The sequence below is a fragment of the Chelonoidis abingdonii genome, chromosome 9 (assembly GCF_003597395.2).
Source record: "Chelonoidis abingdonii isolate Lonesome George chromosome 9, CheloAbing_2.0, whole genome shotgun sequence".
NCBI lineage: Eukaryota > Metazoa > Chordata > Testudines > Testudinidae > Chelonoidis > Chelonoidis abingdonii.
The window spans coordinates 15,804,381-15,822,333 of record NC_133777.1 but is presented as its reverse complement, the minus strand read 5'-3'; the positions used below and the strand labels follow the sequence as shown (position 1 = coordinate 15,822,333).

General features: G+C 43.0%; 1 protein-coding gene across 6 annotated transcripts in view; it reads left to right on the top strand.

Annotated features, from left to right (window-relative positions):
- EEF2K (eukaryotic elongation factor 2 kinase) overlaps positions 1-17,953 on the top strand; it is a 59,625-nt gene that overhangs the window by 24,316 nt on the left and 17,356 nt on the right. For all 6 annotated transcript variants that reach the window (XM_032802114.2, XM_032802113.2, XM_032802111.2 and 3 more), the window contains 5 exons: positions 10,151-10,251; positions 11,823-11,883; positions 12,870-12,907; positions 14,665-14,836; positions 16,441-16,590. In XM_032802114.2, coding sequence (XP_032658005.1) covers positions 10,151-10,251; positions 11,823-11,883; positions 12,870-12,907; positions 14,665-14,836; positions 16,441-16,590 — 522 coding nt within the window. The remainder of the gene's footprint in view (positions 1-10,150; positions 10,252-11,822; positions 11,884-12,869; positions 12,908-14,664; positions 14,837-16,440; positions 16,591-17,953) is intronic.

The window sequence follows — 17,953 nt, the reverse complement described above, 5'->3', positions numbered from 1 at the left end:
TATTGGGAGGGTCTTCATTGGCTGGGTTAATGTCTGGTGGATTTGGTGGTGCTGGTCTGTTCAGGAGTTCTCAAAGTGCTCCTCCCATCTGTTCTGTTGTTTTTCCTGTTATGACTTTCCTGCTTGTCTTTACGGGATGTTCTGGCTTGCTGAACTTTCCAGACAGTCGCTTGTAGTATCATACAGTTGTTTCATGTTACGCTGTATGCTGCCTGCTCGCTTCTGCTGCCAGTTCATCCATATCTCTCTTGTCCTCCTTATATTCCTCTTCACTGCTCTGTGTGGCTTCAGCATACTCTTTTGAGCTTTGCCTTTGCAGCTCAGTCCTGCTGTTGTTGACTGCTGCCTTCTTCTTCCTGTCTTATCTTGGTCAAGGTCCTTCTGTTGTGATCCATCTTGCTGGCTGGTGTTTTCTTAATTCCAAGCACTTTCCTGGACATACTAACCTAAGTGCCTCTCTACTTTCTCATCTGTTAGTGCACTGTCTCTTGTCTTCCAACCGATCCTGTAATACTGAAAACTTATTCTTCAGCATCAGTCCAAACTTCCTTGGTCTGTTATAGGTCCTTCAGACGGCGACGTTGTACTTTCACTCTTCTGTCTGACGTATCTATCATGTCCTGCTTCAGCTTCAATCATTACCACCACTACGTGATGGTCGGACGCCGCATCTGCTCCTCTTTAACTCTAACGTCCTGCAAGGATCTTCTAACTTCTTGCTAATCGACATGGTCAATCTGATTTTCTGTCGTGCCTGCCTGGTGATACGCAGGTACTCTTGTGGATCGCTTGTGAGGAAGTTGCTACTCTTATGACACAGTTGTTAAGTGCACACAGACTCCACAAATCTCTCTCCATTCTCATTCATCTCTCCAGACGGAGGTCCCATGACTTGTTCGTATCTCTGCTTGTCAGGTCCAATTTTGCATTTAAGTCTCCCATAAGGAATGATGTCGTCTTTGTCTGTGGAGAAATCTAATATTTTCTTGGGTCTGTTGTAAAATTAATCTTTGTCCTCCTCTTCGCTGTCATTAGTTGGAGCGTAGCACTGAAAACATTCATCTTAATCCTCTCATTTTAGTTCTGAAGGATGCTGTGAATGATCCGGACCATTTGCTTCCCAACCAATCAGTGCTCTCTGTGCCTGCTTGGACAACATGAAGCTCTACTCTGTGTGTGGTGCGTCCCTCTCTTATGTCCTAGATACAGGAACAGCTCTCCGTCATACAGTCGTCTCTGTCCAGCTGCATCAGCTATGCGGTCGCTATGCCTAATAGGGTCAGTTGTTGCTTCTCGTCTTGCTGCAACCTGCGCTGTCTTTTGATCGTACATTTGGTCCTCACATTATCCATGTGCTCTATGGTAATACTCCTGGTTGCAAGAAAGCGGTAAATCAGCTTGTGGCTTTCCTCACAGCTTTCACGACCCAGCGTCATTCATCTCTCGAGTTGAAGACTCCATTCTTTTTCACAGCAGGTAAAAGTCTCTGTCGTCAGTTGGCGTTTATGTTAGAGCGTTGATATTTTCCGCGGTGTGTGTTGCTAGCCCCGCGCTTCACCCTCCTCTTATCTCCTATCTTGGACAGGCAGAGGCCCCAACTGAGCATCCTCTCTATGAGTTTAATTGAACGAAACCAGTCAATTTGAGACAACATAAATGAACATCATTTAGATGGATGGGTTTAGATGTGTTTCTTGTGGTGGGCTCTTTACATTTTGATAATAGAGCTCTGATGTTAAATTTCACAGTACATTCTACCACCAGCCCCAGACAGTGTGCTCTAGTGGTATCCAACCATTTCAGCCTGAAGGCCAAACATATTACATTGCCCAAGGTCAAAGTCAGTGCATATTGTGGGGCAGATCCGCTGCCCCATTCTGCTCCCTTTGCACCAATCAGACAATGCAAAGGGAGCAGAATCTACCTGTAGGTCTCCTACTGGAGACCCCTCTCATCTGGAGGATCCTAGCACATGTAGAGTCTGCATAGCTGCCCTCCTGATTGCCCTTGGGATGTGGGGGGAGGTGTCACAATTTAGAGCCTTGAGAACCACAACTGTCTTCTGGTTATAGACCCTCCTAATATACTTGATTTAACTGAGGACTCTGCTAAATTGGGACATTTTTTAGGCTCTGTCTAGACCAGCATTTAAATGTGTATTGTTCACAAGTATTAGCGAACACCTAAGACCTTGTGTTCACTAGGAATAAGAGTGTATTTTTAACACACATTAACTAACAGGTGTGTAACAGGGTGGCTTGTCCCTAAGTGGCAGAGGCCTGGAGCAAGTCTACCCTAATTACCAAGGAGTCATACCTGAGCTTGGATTAGTTGATTCCCCTATAAAGAGCAGCAGGAAGCTGGGAGGAGGGAAAAATGTTCAGGGAGACCACACTGGAATACAGAGGCAGGTATGATGAAAGAGCAGACCCTGGGACTGGAGAATGAAATTATAGACAAGTGAGATTACAGGCAGGAAAGGCCTGAAAGTGACCAATAAAAGGGTAGACAAATGGACTTGAGGAGACTTTTTATTTTGAACTGTTTTGTCAATAAAACCAGACCCCAAGGAGAGGCAGTACTGGACAGAAAGCCTGCATGTGGAGTCTATTTGAGAAGCCCCTTGAAAGGGGAACAGAAGCAAGCTGCCTACAGATTGACCTTGGGCCATGAAGGGGTGCTTGAGAGGTGGGCACCCAATGACAACATGTTAAAATCCTAGTGTAGATATTTGACGTAATCCCTCAGCTCACCAACACGGTTAACCTCAACCAGCTACAACTGCCTTGTCTGCACTAGTATTTTAACATGTGTTAATGTTAAAAATATATATATATTTTTTTCTAGTGAAGACAAGACCTAGAAGTCTAGTGTGGACAATGCAGCTTAGAATTTAAAGTGTGTTAAACTGGTTGAGTTGAAGCCTAGGAGGGAGCACAGGTTAAACACTGCCTTGTTTGCAGTAGAGTTTTAAAACATACAATCATAGAAATCTAAGGCTGAAAGGGACCTTGAGAGTCCATTACATCCAGCCCCCTGTGCTGAGACAGGACCAACTAAACGTAGACCATCCCTGACAGGTATTTGTCCAGCCTGTCCTTAAAAACCTCCAATGATGGGGATTTCACAACCTCCTCTGGAAGCCTATTCTAGAGCTTAATTACACTTATAGTTAGAAAGTTTTTCCTATATCTAATCTAAGTTTCCCTTGCTGCAGGTTAAGCTCACTACTGCTTTCCCTTCCTTCAGCGGACATGGAGAACAATTGAGAACTGTCCTCTGTATAACAGCCCATAACATATTTAAAGATTTGTCTGCTCTCCCCCTCAGTTTTCTTTTCTCAAGACTGATCTTGCCCAGTTTTTTTAAACTTTTCTTCTGGTTCAGACATTTTGTCATTTTTGTTGCTCTCCTTTGGATTATATCTAGTTTATCGACAACTTGCCTAAAGTGTGGTGCCTGGAATAGGAGAGAGTACTCCAGCTGAGGCCTTACCAGTGCAAAATAGAGAGGGACGATCACCTCCTATGTCTTGCGTACAACGCTCCTGTTAATAAACCTCAGAATGTTATTAGCCTTTTTTGCAATTGCATCACATTCTTAATTCCTGTTGAAATTTGTGATCCACCAGGACCCTCAGATCCTTTTCAGCTGTACAACCATCTAGCCAGTTATTCCCCATTTTGTAATTGTACATTTCATTTTTCTTTCCTGGGGTGGTACTTTGCACTTGTCTTTAATGATTTTCATCTTGTTGTTTTCAGACCATTTTTCCAATTTGTCAAGATCATTTTGAATTCTGATTCTGGCCTCCAAAGTGCTTGCAACCCCTCCCAGCTTAGTGTCAGTCAGAAATTTTATAAACATACTCTCCTCTACGTTATCCAAATCTTTAATGAAAATATTGAATAGCACCTGACCCAGGACCTTATTAGACATGCCCTTCCAGTTTGACAGCAGACCATTGATAACTGCTCTTTGAATATGGTCTTTCAACCACTTGTTCTCTCACTTTGTAGTAATTTAATCCATACCACATTTCCCTCATTTTCTCACGTAAATGTCATGTGTAAGTGTCAGACACCTTAATAAAATCAAGATAGATCACATCTACTGCTTCCCCCATTCCACATGTTAGTTAGCACATGTCCACTAACATATCCTAACCACATACCTTTAAATCGTAGTGTAGACAAAGCCGTCAGTACCCAATTTAGCCTAGTGGTAATGTAAGCGGGCGAACTCACCCCCGCGGCACTTCCTGCTGGTTGCTTCAGGGAATCAGCTCACATACACAGCTCGGAGCGCCCTCTGCAGGCCGGTGATCCGCCTTCTGGCTTCCGCTACTGGCCCCGTGTCCCTCCCTGGACCCCAGTGCCCCTTCTATGTGGGGTTCTGCCCCCTTGGCAGTAACCCCTTTCTCTTAAGGGTTTCCTCCTCCTGGGAACCCCCTCCGCTCTATCCCCACTTTGCCTCAGTGGTCTTGGCAATCTGTCCGTCATTGCTAGCCCCCTGCCCTGGTGGCAGACTGCAGTGTGTAAGGCTCTTCATCATCGGCAAGGGGGTTTGGACCTGCTGCCTGGCTACCGTGTGGTTGCACCTGCAATCCCTCTAGTACCTTCTCAGCCTACTCTATGGCGTTGCAGCCTTGGGGCGTTTCAGGCAGGAGTCTCCCCGAGCTCCGCTGCCTTCCCTCAGCCCTGCTTTACCCTGGGTACTTGTTGGTTCCCCCACAGCAGCAGGCCTTTTCTCCCTGTGAATGCAGAGAGAGGACTCTCCTGGTCTTCTCTGCCTTTATAAGGCGGCTGTGCTCAGTTTTGGGGCGTGGCCGCGCAGCTGCTAGCACTGCTCCAATCAGGCCCAGGCCTGAAAAGGCTGCTTTCTCCAGCCCCGGCCCCTTCCCTGGGCTGTTTTTAACCCCTGCAGGGCCGGAGCAGGGATCCACCCTGCTACAGGTAGCAAATTGCAATGACTACTGCTTCAATGAGACAGAATTAGCATAAAATCCATGTAGTGGGGGACCCATTTATTCAGTGCCAAGTGGTTAAATGGTGTTTAACCAAATATTTAGTAGGTGAAAGGCTTTTAGTTCTTATCTGTCAATGAAGAAGTTGCCAAGGAAGACAAAATGAAATGAATATAAACTTTATTCAGCTCATTTTATAAGTCTCTTCACACTATTTTTAATGGCCTCTTCATCCGGATATTAGCCTGGTGTCCAGTTTAAAAGATTATACTTGTATTACAGATGGGCTCAGTGTTCAGGATTCAGCGTTCAGGTCCACATCCAGAGTAAAATTTGTATGGGATTAGGGATTGGGTTTTAGGTTTCACAGTGCTGAAATCTTGCAGGCAGTTTAGGAAAGGTTTCAATCCAAAATGGCAGAAATTGTGCCAGATCACCTGTTGTTTTATGCTTCTCACCCGCTGAGGCTGAAATCTTGTGAAATGGCAATTCTTGTAAGAGTTTGGCCTTATCTGAAAAAGAAACTGGATTGGACCTGAAACTAAAACCGGAAGAACAGGTTCAGATACAGGGATTCAGATTGAATGCTCTAATCCCCAAAAATTGAAGACATTTGAATTTGAGTTTCTACTTTTACCCATCTTCACTGTATGTATTAAGCATTAAACACTATATGCAGTAATACAAAATATTGTCTACAGGTAAGGAAGTCAGCTGAAGTTGCTCTAGGAACCATAACTTTGAACTTCCTGATTTTTGTGTGTTTAAAATGCTAGCTGTAATTTTGCATTAATATAATTTTTACATGTGATAAGTCACTGGGTGGTGAAAACAGGACAGTTCAACAAAGCATGTTTTTTTTAATTTTATTTATTTATTTATTTATTTATTTATTTATTTTATTTTGCAATAATACTGTCCTTGGGATTTGAAGATAGTTTAATTAACTTGTGGTCAAATTCTTATTTACTAAACTATAAGTGATCCTAGCATGAAAATGTGGAATATATGGGTTAGCTAGTACAAAGAAAGGAAAAAACTGCTTTGTACGTTTAGTTGATAGGCTAGCTAGGTATGCAGAGTTGTCCTTCCCAACCTGCTCTAAAACAAAGTCCACACACTATATGGAGTCAAAAACTGACCCCCTTTCTGAGTGCTTAGCTTTATTAGCAAAGTAATTAACAGTAACAATGATAATATCAAATTCAGCTCCCCAGGCTTGGTTGCCCCTAGATCCGTACCCCAAAACTGCTCATCCTACACTCTCATGCTCTTTCAGTTGAGCCACTCCCAAACCCTGTATAGTTACATGGGCTAACAAATCATCTGTCTCAGAGAATAAGCAGAAACCACTAGCAGATTCAACATCCCAGCAGATTCAACATTTGCTAATAGTGTGAGGTGTTTCAGGCATAAGATTATATGCAAAATTTCATTCTGAGGATTTAATCTTGCAAGGAGCTGAATGCCTCCATTGAAGTTCTTACAAGGTGAGATCACTTAGCACCTCACAAGAGGTACGTACCATCTTCCAGGATCAGGTTCTGAATCTTTAAATCTAGCCTATAATACAATTGGTTTAGTAACAGAAAATAACGATATTATTGGGCTGCATGGACCAAGCATTGAAGGTCAAACTGAGTAGGCATTGTAGAATTCTTGGTGCAAATTGTTTTTCAATGGACATTGTTTTGTGACTTTTTAAATTTGAAGTCAGCAACGAACAAAAAAAAAAAGTATGCTCTGGCCTTGTATAATTAGCAGAGCCCTCCAAATCTCTGGATATCCACAGATATCTGCAGACCATGTTTGTGGATCCGATCTGGATACAAATTGTATATGTTTGCAGGGCCCTAATAATTAGCTAACAGGGTCTGTATGTACAAATACGCTATGGCTCTGAACGTGGTAGACATGTTGACTTTCCCACCACAGCTGATTTACTGTAATGTATTTGACATTCTAATACAGTAGAAATTTTTGCAAGCTATTATCTGTTTTAATTCTAGATAGATATCAGTTACTACAAACATAGTAATTGAATCATGTGCCATTTGGTGATTGCGGAGGGTGAGGGAATTTTAACGCAGCTGTTGTCTCCATGTTTATACACTATATTGAGCCAAATTCTGTTATGATTTTGAGTTTGGTCCTGCAAAGCAACATCAACTCCCGTTGGGCCTGATTCTGTTTCCACCAAAGATAATGGCAGATTCTCATTGACTTCAAATTAATGCAGTTCTTCTCAGGATCAGACCCCTCAATCTTTCTACCAAATAATTTCTCCAGTGCTTTAACCTGTACTTACATATGCAGGTCCATTGACTTGAACAGATTTGTGCACAGATAATCTAAGGTTGTATTTTACTCTGGAATGCACATTTTGAAAAACAGCTTATGAGTATGTCTACATTGCAGTTAAAAACCCGTGACTGGCTCATGCCAGCTGATTCGGACTCTGCAGCTCAGTCTGAGGAGCTGTTTAATTGTGGTGTAGACGTTTGGGTTTAGGCTGGAGCCGGGGCTCTAGGACGTCACAAGGTGGGAGGGTCACAGAGATCGGGCTTCAGCCTGAGCCAGAATGTCTACATCGCCATTAAACAGCCCGTCAGCCTGAGCCCCGCATCAGCTGGCACAAGTTGGCTGTGGGTGTCTAATTGCAGTGTAGATTTATCCTAAGTGGGAAACAGACATTTTTCATTTAGCAAAGAAGAAAACACTTAACCGATCATTTGTCTTATGTACATTTTCCTATTTTAATGTGTCTTGTGTATTCTTTAGAATGACACACAGCAACAATCTAAGCATGGCTCTGTGGATGACCGTAGTCGAGTAGGTTAAAATGGAACCTTTCATAGTGGATGCTTTTTAAGTCTTTTTCTAAAAAATGGTATTTTGATTAGTTATTTTATACTCTAGAAGAACTGATGCAGCTTCACCCATAGAAATCACCAAAGCAGAACATTACCTTGAAGAATTTTTTGTTCTTTGTAATTTATCTTTTGTTTATATTGAAATAGTCATTTACTTTTAGAAATGTGTACATAGTTGTTTTTTTACATTTCCTATTGTTAACAAGAACAAAGGGGATGTTAGAGTATTTTTATTTCATTTATATTTTCTAACTTGTCACCCTTGTGTAATCTAAAACAGAAGAAATGTGATGCTTGCATAATTGGTGTTCTTAATGCTGATTCTCTGTTTGAAAACCAGAACACAAGTGTAGGGCTCAAACCTATGAGGTGCTGAGCATCTTCAACTCCCATTAATTTCATTCAGTACCTTTCAGGGGCTCTCAGCACCTTCCAGGGTGAAATCCATAGACAAGGGGATAAAGCCACTCTCCAAACACCTCAAAAAGGCCAGTTTCCTTCATACACCCCATGACCACATGATTCCTTGGAAACTATCAGGTATATTTCAGTAGAGCATAAGGGTGTGTCCCTGTTTTTATTCAACTTTTTCCTATACATAGCTTACAAATGGAGGCTGCCATGTAGCTCATCAGATCATGTGACATCAAGCAGCCCCATATTGTCATGTGACAGACAGGAATATTTTCTAACTATTTCATTTAATGTGTTTTGTGTATGGTTGGGTTTTATGGGTGGAGAAGATGGGGCTTTTTATTTGCTTTTAGAATATGCTGCTTTGCCAATGGAATGGAATGGACCTGGTTGTTGAAAATGTAAATTTATTTTATAAAGGTCCCTACTATTATAAAATATAAAGGTTTGCAAAGGAATTTCAGTGCTGATAGATATTTGTGGTGTAATTGTTCAGCGTTTGTTGATATTTAATTTCTAGAGAAAATTAAAACTATTTAAAAATATTGTAAATTCAGTCACAGAAGTGATAAACAGTGCTCCAGAAATCAATATTTCCTGCCACAGATTCAGATAGGAGCTGGCACAAAGGACCCAGGCTGTCAAGGGTGCTGAGTGACCCTGGCAAGGTGCTGAGCACACTCGTTACTCATTCACATGAGTAGTGATTGAAGGTACTTGGCATCTTGCAGAATGCATTTAACACTTTGGAGGATTGGACCTCAGGGGCTCTGGGCATAGTGTAAAATAGGGGGACAGGATAAGTGTTAAGAAAAAAGCATTTAGAGTGGCTTGTGGAAACAACTATTGAATTTTCAACTTATGCATTTTCAGAGTTACTGTGACTTGATGGAGACTGAAATAGCTACTTGTCTGGAACTATAATAATCATCTATTTTACTTGCATAACTACTTTCTTCTGCTTTTGCATCTTGTGGTGAGCTCAGTTTTGAGGCCTTGGTTTTTGCAAAGCAGGTTTGTTCTTTACTTGCACTGATAGGACATGTTACTTCCAATTAAAATATAATTCTCTTTAAGTAAATTTCTGTAACATTAACATTGGCTACTAAATATTATTGTAGATAGCTATTATAAATACTGAAAATTATAAAATTACTGCATTTTATGCAAGTTATTCTCAGTTCATACGTGTGTGTATTAGACCAAATTCTCACTTTGATTTACTGTGGTATAAATCAAATCAGAATCTAATGCTTTACATTTCTGTGCTTTTTATCATTGCACTTGAAATTGTAAAATTTGAATGGTGTTTTGCACCCAACCAGTACCAATTTGAGCAGTGGTCTCCAAGCAGTGGGGCATGCCCTCCTAGAGGAACATTCGGGGGGCATGGTGAGGCCAAGGCCAGCCCCTATGGCAGGTGAGGAGGAAGCATCACCCAATCCCACTCTGCCCCCAGCTCCACTCTGGCCCAGCCGCAGCTTGGGCCCCTACTGCGGCCCCAGTCCTGGCCCCCACTGCGGCCCCAACTGCAGCCTCGGCTCCGGGCCCCACTCCCGGCCACAGCTGCGGTTCCCGGAGGGAGAACACACACATAAGGTTCCATTATGGGTAAGGAGGAGCATGGCGGAAAAAGTTTGGGGACCACTGAATTAGAGAAAGGGGAGAGGAATGAAATTAGAAAATATGTCTCTCATCCTTTAAAGAGATATATGCAAGCTGGTCCGTGCACCCCCGCCCCCCAGCTCATTGACTCTACATGAGCACAAGGGTCTGCCTGCGTATTTTTCTTTACAACACTGAGGTCCAAAGGTACAGTAGATAATGTGATTATAAAGCTTGTAATCATTGGGTTGTTGTTTGATATAAATAACCTGCTAGTATTTAACTTCTGTAGGAAGCCTGGAAACATGCCATTCAGAAAGCTAAACACATGCCTGATCCCTGGGCAGAATTTCATCTTGAGGACATTGAAACAGAATATGCCACACGTTATAGGTCTGTAAATGTTTCTACTTCTAATAGTGATGTTAAGCAGATTCCATTGGGTTACATGTGTATATTTCAAAGGATTATGTTCATTTTTTCATACAGTCTGCATAATTATCTAGGTATATAAGTGCAATCAATATCCATGGCAAGAATGTATCTAAAATGAAAATAACTAGCATTTATAAAGACTGTACTCGCTCAAAAAATAGTGTAATGTTTTAGACTTTCTCCCACTTTAGCCAAATCTGCAAGAAGCAGACAGGAAGTAAATGAGAAGAGTGTTGCTGATTGATTTATAAATATTCCTTAGAATTAATCCAATAAGGAAAGAAACAAAATTATTATGGCATTTGAAGCTATAAACAGTTCTGCCTGTTTGTAACACTATGTGCCTTTCCTGAAATAGCAGTCTCTTTATGTGGACGTGCAGCAGTGCTCCATGAGGCTGGAATGTAAACCCTTCAAAGGAACAGAATAGCACAGCATAGTGTATGTGCTGAAACCAGTCCTGGCCCCTGACCTGCATATAGTGCTTTGGGCACATGCTTTGCCAAAGCGTTTACACTGCACAGCCATGAAGCATTTTGTATGTTTTGAAATTTGAGGAACTGACATTTATTTACTTCTTGGGCATTTTTAATAATGAAAGTGCTGCGTTAGGGTTACTGAAATAGCCCAATATAAAGAACAGGGCCTGGTTTTCCTTCCCCTGAAAGCTGTGCTGTGTAGGCTATCGGGGAAGTAACTTGTAGATAGAATGGCTGGTCAGGCATAGTTTTTGAGGGTGGAGGAGGGAATCAGTCCAGACTGGTCAGGAAAGGCAAGCTAGAAACAGTCATGTGTTGCGAATACAACAGTCTTGATTCTTAGTTAGTCCATTCCTGTGCTTGGGAAAGGGATGAGAAGAGGAGGGGTTAACACCTTTGTACTCCCTATATTTTAGGGTTGTACAGAGGCATGCCCAGCTCCTGCTGTAAGATTTAGTAGCCTCAGGGCTACTTTAATTTGTGCTTTGCTTCTCAAGGCCCCCTATGGGCCTTGGGAGGCAGAGAATAGCCATAATCCAGTGCACTCAGGTCAAACCCCTGTTGTGCCGCCAATCCACCCCTATGCCAGGGCCTGGGAACAGGGCTGGTGTAGACGTCTTAGGCCAGCTCTGCACCATCCAGGAAGGCCCCCTGTGAAGCAGATATTCTCAGAGGACCACTTCCACCCTGTATACCCTGCAAGAGCAGCCTGGAGGAGCTTTAACATAACAGCAAATCAGGCCCATTTTGTAGTGTGGACAGAGTCTTAATTTCTGCTGCAGAGTTTACATTGGCTCTGGAGTAGAGGCTTTTTGTTGGCCAAGCCACAGTGTGGCCCTCTGAGGAGGCCATTTGCTAGTGTTCTTTCCTAAGTCATATATTGGCAGCCATGAAGAGTTGGGGAGTGGAGAGGCTCAGTGTTCTGTAGGATAGAACAGAGAGAAGAATCTTACATCAACTCCCCAGTCAGCTAGGATCAGCTGTGAAACGGGGGAAAGTCTTTTGGTTCCTTGTGCATTGTACTAAGAGGTGTGAATTCTAACTGTGCAGGTACAACGCAGTTACTGGGGAGTGGATCGAAGATGAAGTTCTCATCAAAATGGCTTCACAAGTAAGAGCCCATTTGTCTCTGTCTTTTCTATTAGTAGTAGTAGTGGAGGTATTTATTAGTTCCTTCTTAATATAGACTAAGCTAGGGGAAGGTCCCTAACAGAGGTTTTTTAACAGGGGCTTCCAAGCCTCAGGATCATTCCCTTTTTCATTTTATTCCTCTGCTTTTCCCTTAAGGGTCTATGCACAGTACCCTTCACCAGAGGAGAGCAGCATGTCGGGGCAGCTCTTCCCTGCCCAGCAGCAGCAGCCATGCAATTGCCAGCCAAAAACAAGTGATGTGAGGCATATACTCCCATCCAGGAGTTCAGTGTGCTGCCTCCTCAGCACTCCCCACTCCTGCTTACATGGGTGATTTGGGCAGAGCCCAGGACTCTAACCCATAGCCCACTGTCTCTCAGTCTGACTAGCTTTGTCTCTTTGAGGCTTCCAAATAATTTCTGCTCTTATGGAAAAAACTGCATGGGTTTCTGCTGATGAGGGCAGGACCACCATCACCTACTGCTTAAAACAAGGAGTCACTTGAGAAGTTTTGGGAGCTGCTTGGTCCACGTTACTGCAGAAGTGCATGTATTTAGAGTGGGGTCCATCTGCAGGTCACATTGGACATCCAGAGCTAAATTTGGGCTTGAGAATTTTGAAGTCAGCTTCTTTGGGCAGTCACAAAAAAGCTAACTCAATTCTAGAAGGATATTTTGAATCAGACCTTAAAGAGCAAAAACCTGTCTGTCCTGCAGAGATATTAAAGATCCATGGCACTTTTCCTTGGAAGAGGGAGATTTACCCCAGGTGCCTTTCCCCAAATTCCCCATCCCCTCTACTTTGGGCCACCTTCTATTTCAGAGAAGGATGCATTACAAGCTGTGTTGTATGTGTCGGTAATTTGTGAGGTGCTTGGATATCTTGCAGGAGGAAAGGGGCTGTGGAAATGTCAAATACTGTTAAAGATTAAGTTTATGGCAGTGACTGTCTTTGGATTTTTTTCAGCCCTTTGGCCGTGGAGCAATGCGGGAGTGCTTCAGAACGTAAGCATCTACTGGCTTTTTCTTTTTGGCCTCCTTGTAGCATTTCCTGTAGTTGTGAGTGCAGCAGTTTTATTGTAATTGTTCTCTCTGACATGGGGCAAGGAATCAAGTAAAATTCCCTGCTGGGAGAGAGCATGGCTGGGTGGAGAACCAGGTTACAGTTCCGGTGGGTGGCCCAAATTGTGCCTGGCGATTGCATGGGTGTGCAAGGAAAGGAGGACTCTAGCCTCCTAGCTTTGCTCTCTGACAGAGGCCAGGCACAATTGCAGTTGTCTCCTTCTCCCTGTTTTCTGCCGGGGTACTAGCCACAGCATAGGGAACACCGGAGAAGGGACAGCGTGCTGCATTGTCCTAAGGGATAGTAGAATGACCGTGCTCGGGCAATGCAGTGAGCATGCTTGGTGAATGCTCAGAGATGAGGCATGATCTCTCCTAGAGCACTCTTGGAACAGTAGCTTTGAATAGTCCCCTTCCTTTGAGGGCCTGTGTCACAGCCACTGTCTGTCTGCCCCAGCAGGAGTGTGGTGTGCTCCCTTCCTGGGCAGCAGTAGCTCTCTGGTATTTTCGCTCTGCACTACTTGGCAAGAAGGAGATTTTTTCATAGGCTCCCCTCCACTCCCAACGTGTTGGGAAGGAGAGGAGTTTAACTGGCACTGCTTTGCTTTCAGAAGTGTCATTCTGCAGATCACCAAAAAGGTTCTGTGTACCACTGCTGACCACTGGTCATAGTTTGAGAACCACCAGAAGCTAGCTGAACATGACTTAAGACATTACTTTACCTTCCCCACCTCATCCTCCAGACTGCTGCTGCTCACCCCAATTTTGCCAGGAGCTTCTGCTTCTGGTCTGTCTTCAGATCTTTTGTCATCACCTCTGTTAAATGAAATCACCCAGCAGAAAAACCGTGTGCACCTTCTTTCTTTCTCCCTTAAGCCCCATATGAATAACATAATACACCTTATTGTTGGCCTGCTGGGGAAAGATGAAAGGAGAGAGTGAGTGGAACAGAGATCTCCAAACTCAAAAGTATTGCCTGTAAGGTTTAGAAACCTTTTGTTTTCTAGTTGACCCTTATTCTGGCATCCCCTGCAGCCTCCCATGCACTTGGCATTAGCTGGCATCCAGCAGCCCCTCTGCAGTCAAAGTCTTTCTTTCTTCACTCTTATGTATTTACATCTAAAGGACTTGTATGTTGACAGAGCTTCAGAGGTGCAGCAAAAGGATTCCAATCTGCAACACCTGTTCCTCGCCATAGAGTGACTGCGTATAACACAATAATAGCTGTAAGCTGAAGTCTGCCCTTATCAGAGGAGAAAAGGGCTGTTTCCTCTCTGTTAAAGTTTTGAAATCACCTTTAATTTTCTACAAGACAAAGTGATTGGCTTAGAACAAGTGCTTGAGACAAACACCATTGACTCATGTATTGGTTTGAGATCAGAAGGGAAGTGAGAGGGTAGGGGGCAGTACTGCATTACAGCAGCCAAGCCATGAGTTTGTTCTGCTGTGTGCAGGCTGTCTTTTAGCATGTTGCAAAGCGTTTATGCAAGATGCGGCTTTCTCCCTCTTCCCTGATATGCGCTCAGTCGTCTTTTTCAGCTTGAATATCTGTTCAGTCTCATCAGTCAGATCCCGATGTAGGTTGCTGTTGAGGGAAGAACTTGGAACGTTGAATTTTGGTGTTTTGGGAGGCGAGGGAATGGGGAATATTGAATCAAGTTCTCAGTTTCCCTTTCATCTGTAATTGGTTTGCCTTGCAGGAAAAAGCTGTCTAATTTTTTACACACTCAGAACTGGAAAGGTGCATTTAACTATGTTGCCAAGCGATACATCGAGACTGTAGACAGGGATGTATACTTTGAGGATGTCCGACTTCAAATGGAAGCAAAACTTTGGGGAGAGGAGTATAACCGGCACAAGCCACCAAAACAGGTACCACAAAGCATCAAGCCAACCAATGAGCAAGAAATTCAGTTTTTCTGTTATAAGGGGTGATTTTTCAAACCAGTTCACAGGGATTTATCTGTGCAAATCCCATTAAGGTTAATGCCAGTTAATTGCTCAGCTAAAGCCGTGTGGCTCACCCTGAACATTTTTCATTAATTGTTTTTACGGTAGTTGAATTTTAACAAAGAAAAAGTGCAGAAAGTGTTATGCGTGTGCAATATCATTGGTTGCGTTCATGCTTTCCAAGGGCATTGTATGCAGATACCTAACCTCCCAATAGAGAACTGCCACAAGCAAAGTTAAGGCATTTTAGTCAAGATTTCTAGACACCTGCTCCAGGGATATCCCTGCTGTAGCGAGAACCAGGAATGCTACAAAATGTACTACTAGCTGCAGTAGAAATCATAGAATACCAGGGTTGGAAGGGACCTCAGGAGGTCGTCTAGTCCAGCCCCCTGCTCAGAGCAGGACCAGTCCCCAGACAGATTTTTGCCCCAGATCCCTAAATGGCCCCCTCAAGAATTGAACTCACAACCTTGGGTTTAGCAGGTCAATGCTCAAACCACTGAGCTATCCCTCCATAAAAGCTTATGGTGGCAATGGAAAAACAAGGTATATTTGATGCACTAGAAAGCTCTTCATCCCTACAAGGGATGTGTTTAAATTGTGACATTTATATGTATGGACTCAGTTCTACAGTCCTTACTCTTTTTTTTTACTTTACTGGAAACGGCAACCAAGGCTGTGGACCAGATTCTCATTTCACACCAGTTTTAGACCACTGATTGAAATTGAATCCTGCCTCTGTGTTTCCCTAGCAAATACTTAATAGATGGTATTTCAGAGGAGGCAAGAACTTCCCAAACATAGATGTCTGAGGAATGGAAAAAGGATCTACAAGCAATAAAAATTAAGAGTCATATTCTGGCTTTGGAATCACATGTATGGCTCTGAATTTACTTTTTGAGGAGCAGACCAGGCATATCTGAGGGTGCAATAGCCCTTTATTGCTAATGAGATCTTTCCCCCATACTTCCAAGTGATCTTCATTTTGAGCAGCAAATGTACTGGCCATCAGGAGGTTCTTCAACCTCTGCAAATTAATCAGCTAGATCCAGTCACTTAAAGAGACCTGTAATCGTTTCTCCTTTGGAGGTAGGGGTTTCTAAAGTCACCCTGAATTTGTGAATGGTAAAAGACAAAGGGCAGGTCTTCATTCCATTGCTGTCATGCACGCAGTAGTTACTGCAAATTGTGTGCCACGTCCATCTGTGGGTGAGTGCGGGTATACAGATTGTTCATAACACACTTCAGAAGTCCCCAGTAAAAATTAACGTCTGCTAAAAGCTTTTCTGAAGGATTTGTCATTTGTTCTTTCAAGCAAAAATAGAAGTGAATTGTTTTTCAGGGACTGCTGCTGCTTTATGTAATTCTGCCAGCAACCCCAAAAGCGCATGACTCTTCACTCTCATTGTTAAATAAACAAGTCTTTGCAACTGTTCTGTGCCAAAGTTTGCTTAGCTGCACAATTCACATGCTTTCTTTGAACGTTTTGCTCCTTTGTCAGAGTTTCTTGCTTCCTTTCCCAGGTTGACATAGTGCAGACCAGCATTATTGAAATGAAAAACAGACCTGGAAAGCCCCTCTTTCATTTGGAACATTACATAGAGGGAAAATACATCAAATACAATTCAAACTCTGGATTCGTACGAGATGACAACATTCGCCTTACCCCACAAGTGAGACATTAGCGCTGCTCGGAGTGCTCCCTGCTTGCTGCAGGGATTTGCTTGGCTTTACTGAGAGATCCACTTGTTTTTGCCAAGAAAAGACATTGCAGGTTTTCAAGAATGGTGCAGAATTAATGTATCCAGTTACAGCACAGGCTTTGTCATTTAGGGCCTGATCCTGCAAGATTCTGAGTGCTTCCTGAGGATTGCCTAGAATACTTGGGTTACACAGGCTGCAGTGGGAGTTGAGGGTGCTCAGCACCTCGGTGAGAGCATTCAGCACCTTATAATATTGAGCCTTATTTTAGTTAGTATCCAACCTTAGCAGGGGCAGATTTTGCAAACTCAGATTTTAAAAGAAATAAAGAGTTCAAGCTTTAGATTCTGAATGATATTCTATTAAATCAGTATAATAGATAAGAACAAGGGGGCAGATACTTGGCTGATGTAAATAAGCATAGCTCTGTTGTCTTTAGCCTACTTACACCTGCTGAGAATCTGGTCCATTAATTCCATCCTCTGAATAAGTGAACCAGGAGTTGTTTCTGTAGCAATATAGCAGCTTATTCAAATAAACAAACAACCCATGTGATCCATGTAAGTCTCATGGTTCTAATAAGAGGATTAAAACAAATGGTAGAAAGTGCCACACAAGCAACATTTTAAAGGTTTCTCATATTCACCTCGTTGCTTAAACGTGGATGGAGGGTTTTATGTCCTCATTGGCTTTTTGTACATTGTGGAATCAGCACTCTCCTTTCAGAGGTTGGGACAAAATGTTTCATAAGATTTCCTGCTCTAAAAATGTTTATCTAAAACAAACTGCATTATCCTCAATGAAAAATATTAACTAAAAACAATGGTGTAAGCCTAAAATTAAATACAGAGTCCTTCTGGAGGCCTTCCTAGGAGGTGCAAATGTCCCAGCTGTATGCAAAAGAGCAGGATTAATTTTGTGCTTGGCACACTTAAAATGCAATATTTAAAGAGCCCAGTCATACATTTTGTAATCTTAATTATGTTCCTAGAGCCAGATCACTGCACCTTCTAGGAGAGCTCACACAAGGGGGCCCTAGAAAAAGGAAAGCTCTGTGAACATGCTTACATTTCTCTTTGGCACTTGGGGAATGGGGTCTGCCCATCCACAGAAGGCACAGGGCTCTGGCCCCCAAACTCCATAGCCCTGAGATCCGGAGGTGGAGGGCTGTTTGTATTGAGCCTTTGTGACTCCACATCCTGCTGCTGCTCTCCTTAGTTCTGTCCTTCGCAACAGCTGTCTCTGAATTCCACTTTTAAAGGAGTAGGGCTCCATCGGAAAATAGAATTACCAGTATGGGAGGAGGGAATGATGCTTATCCCCTTCAGTTCGCCC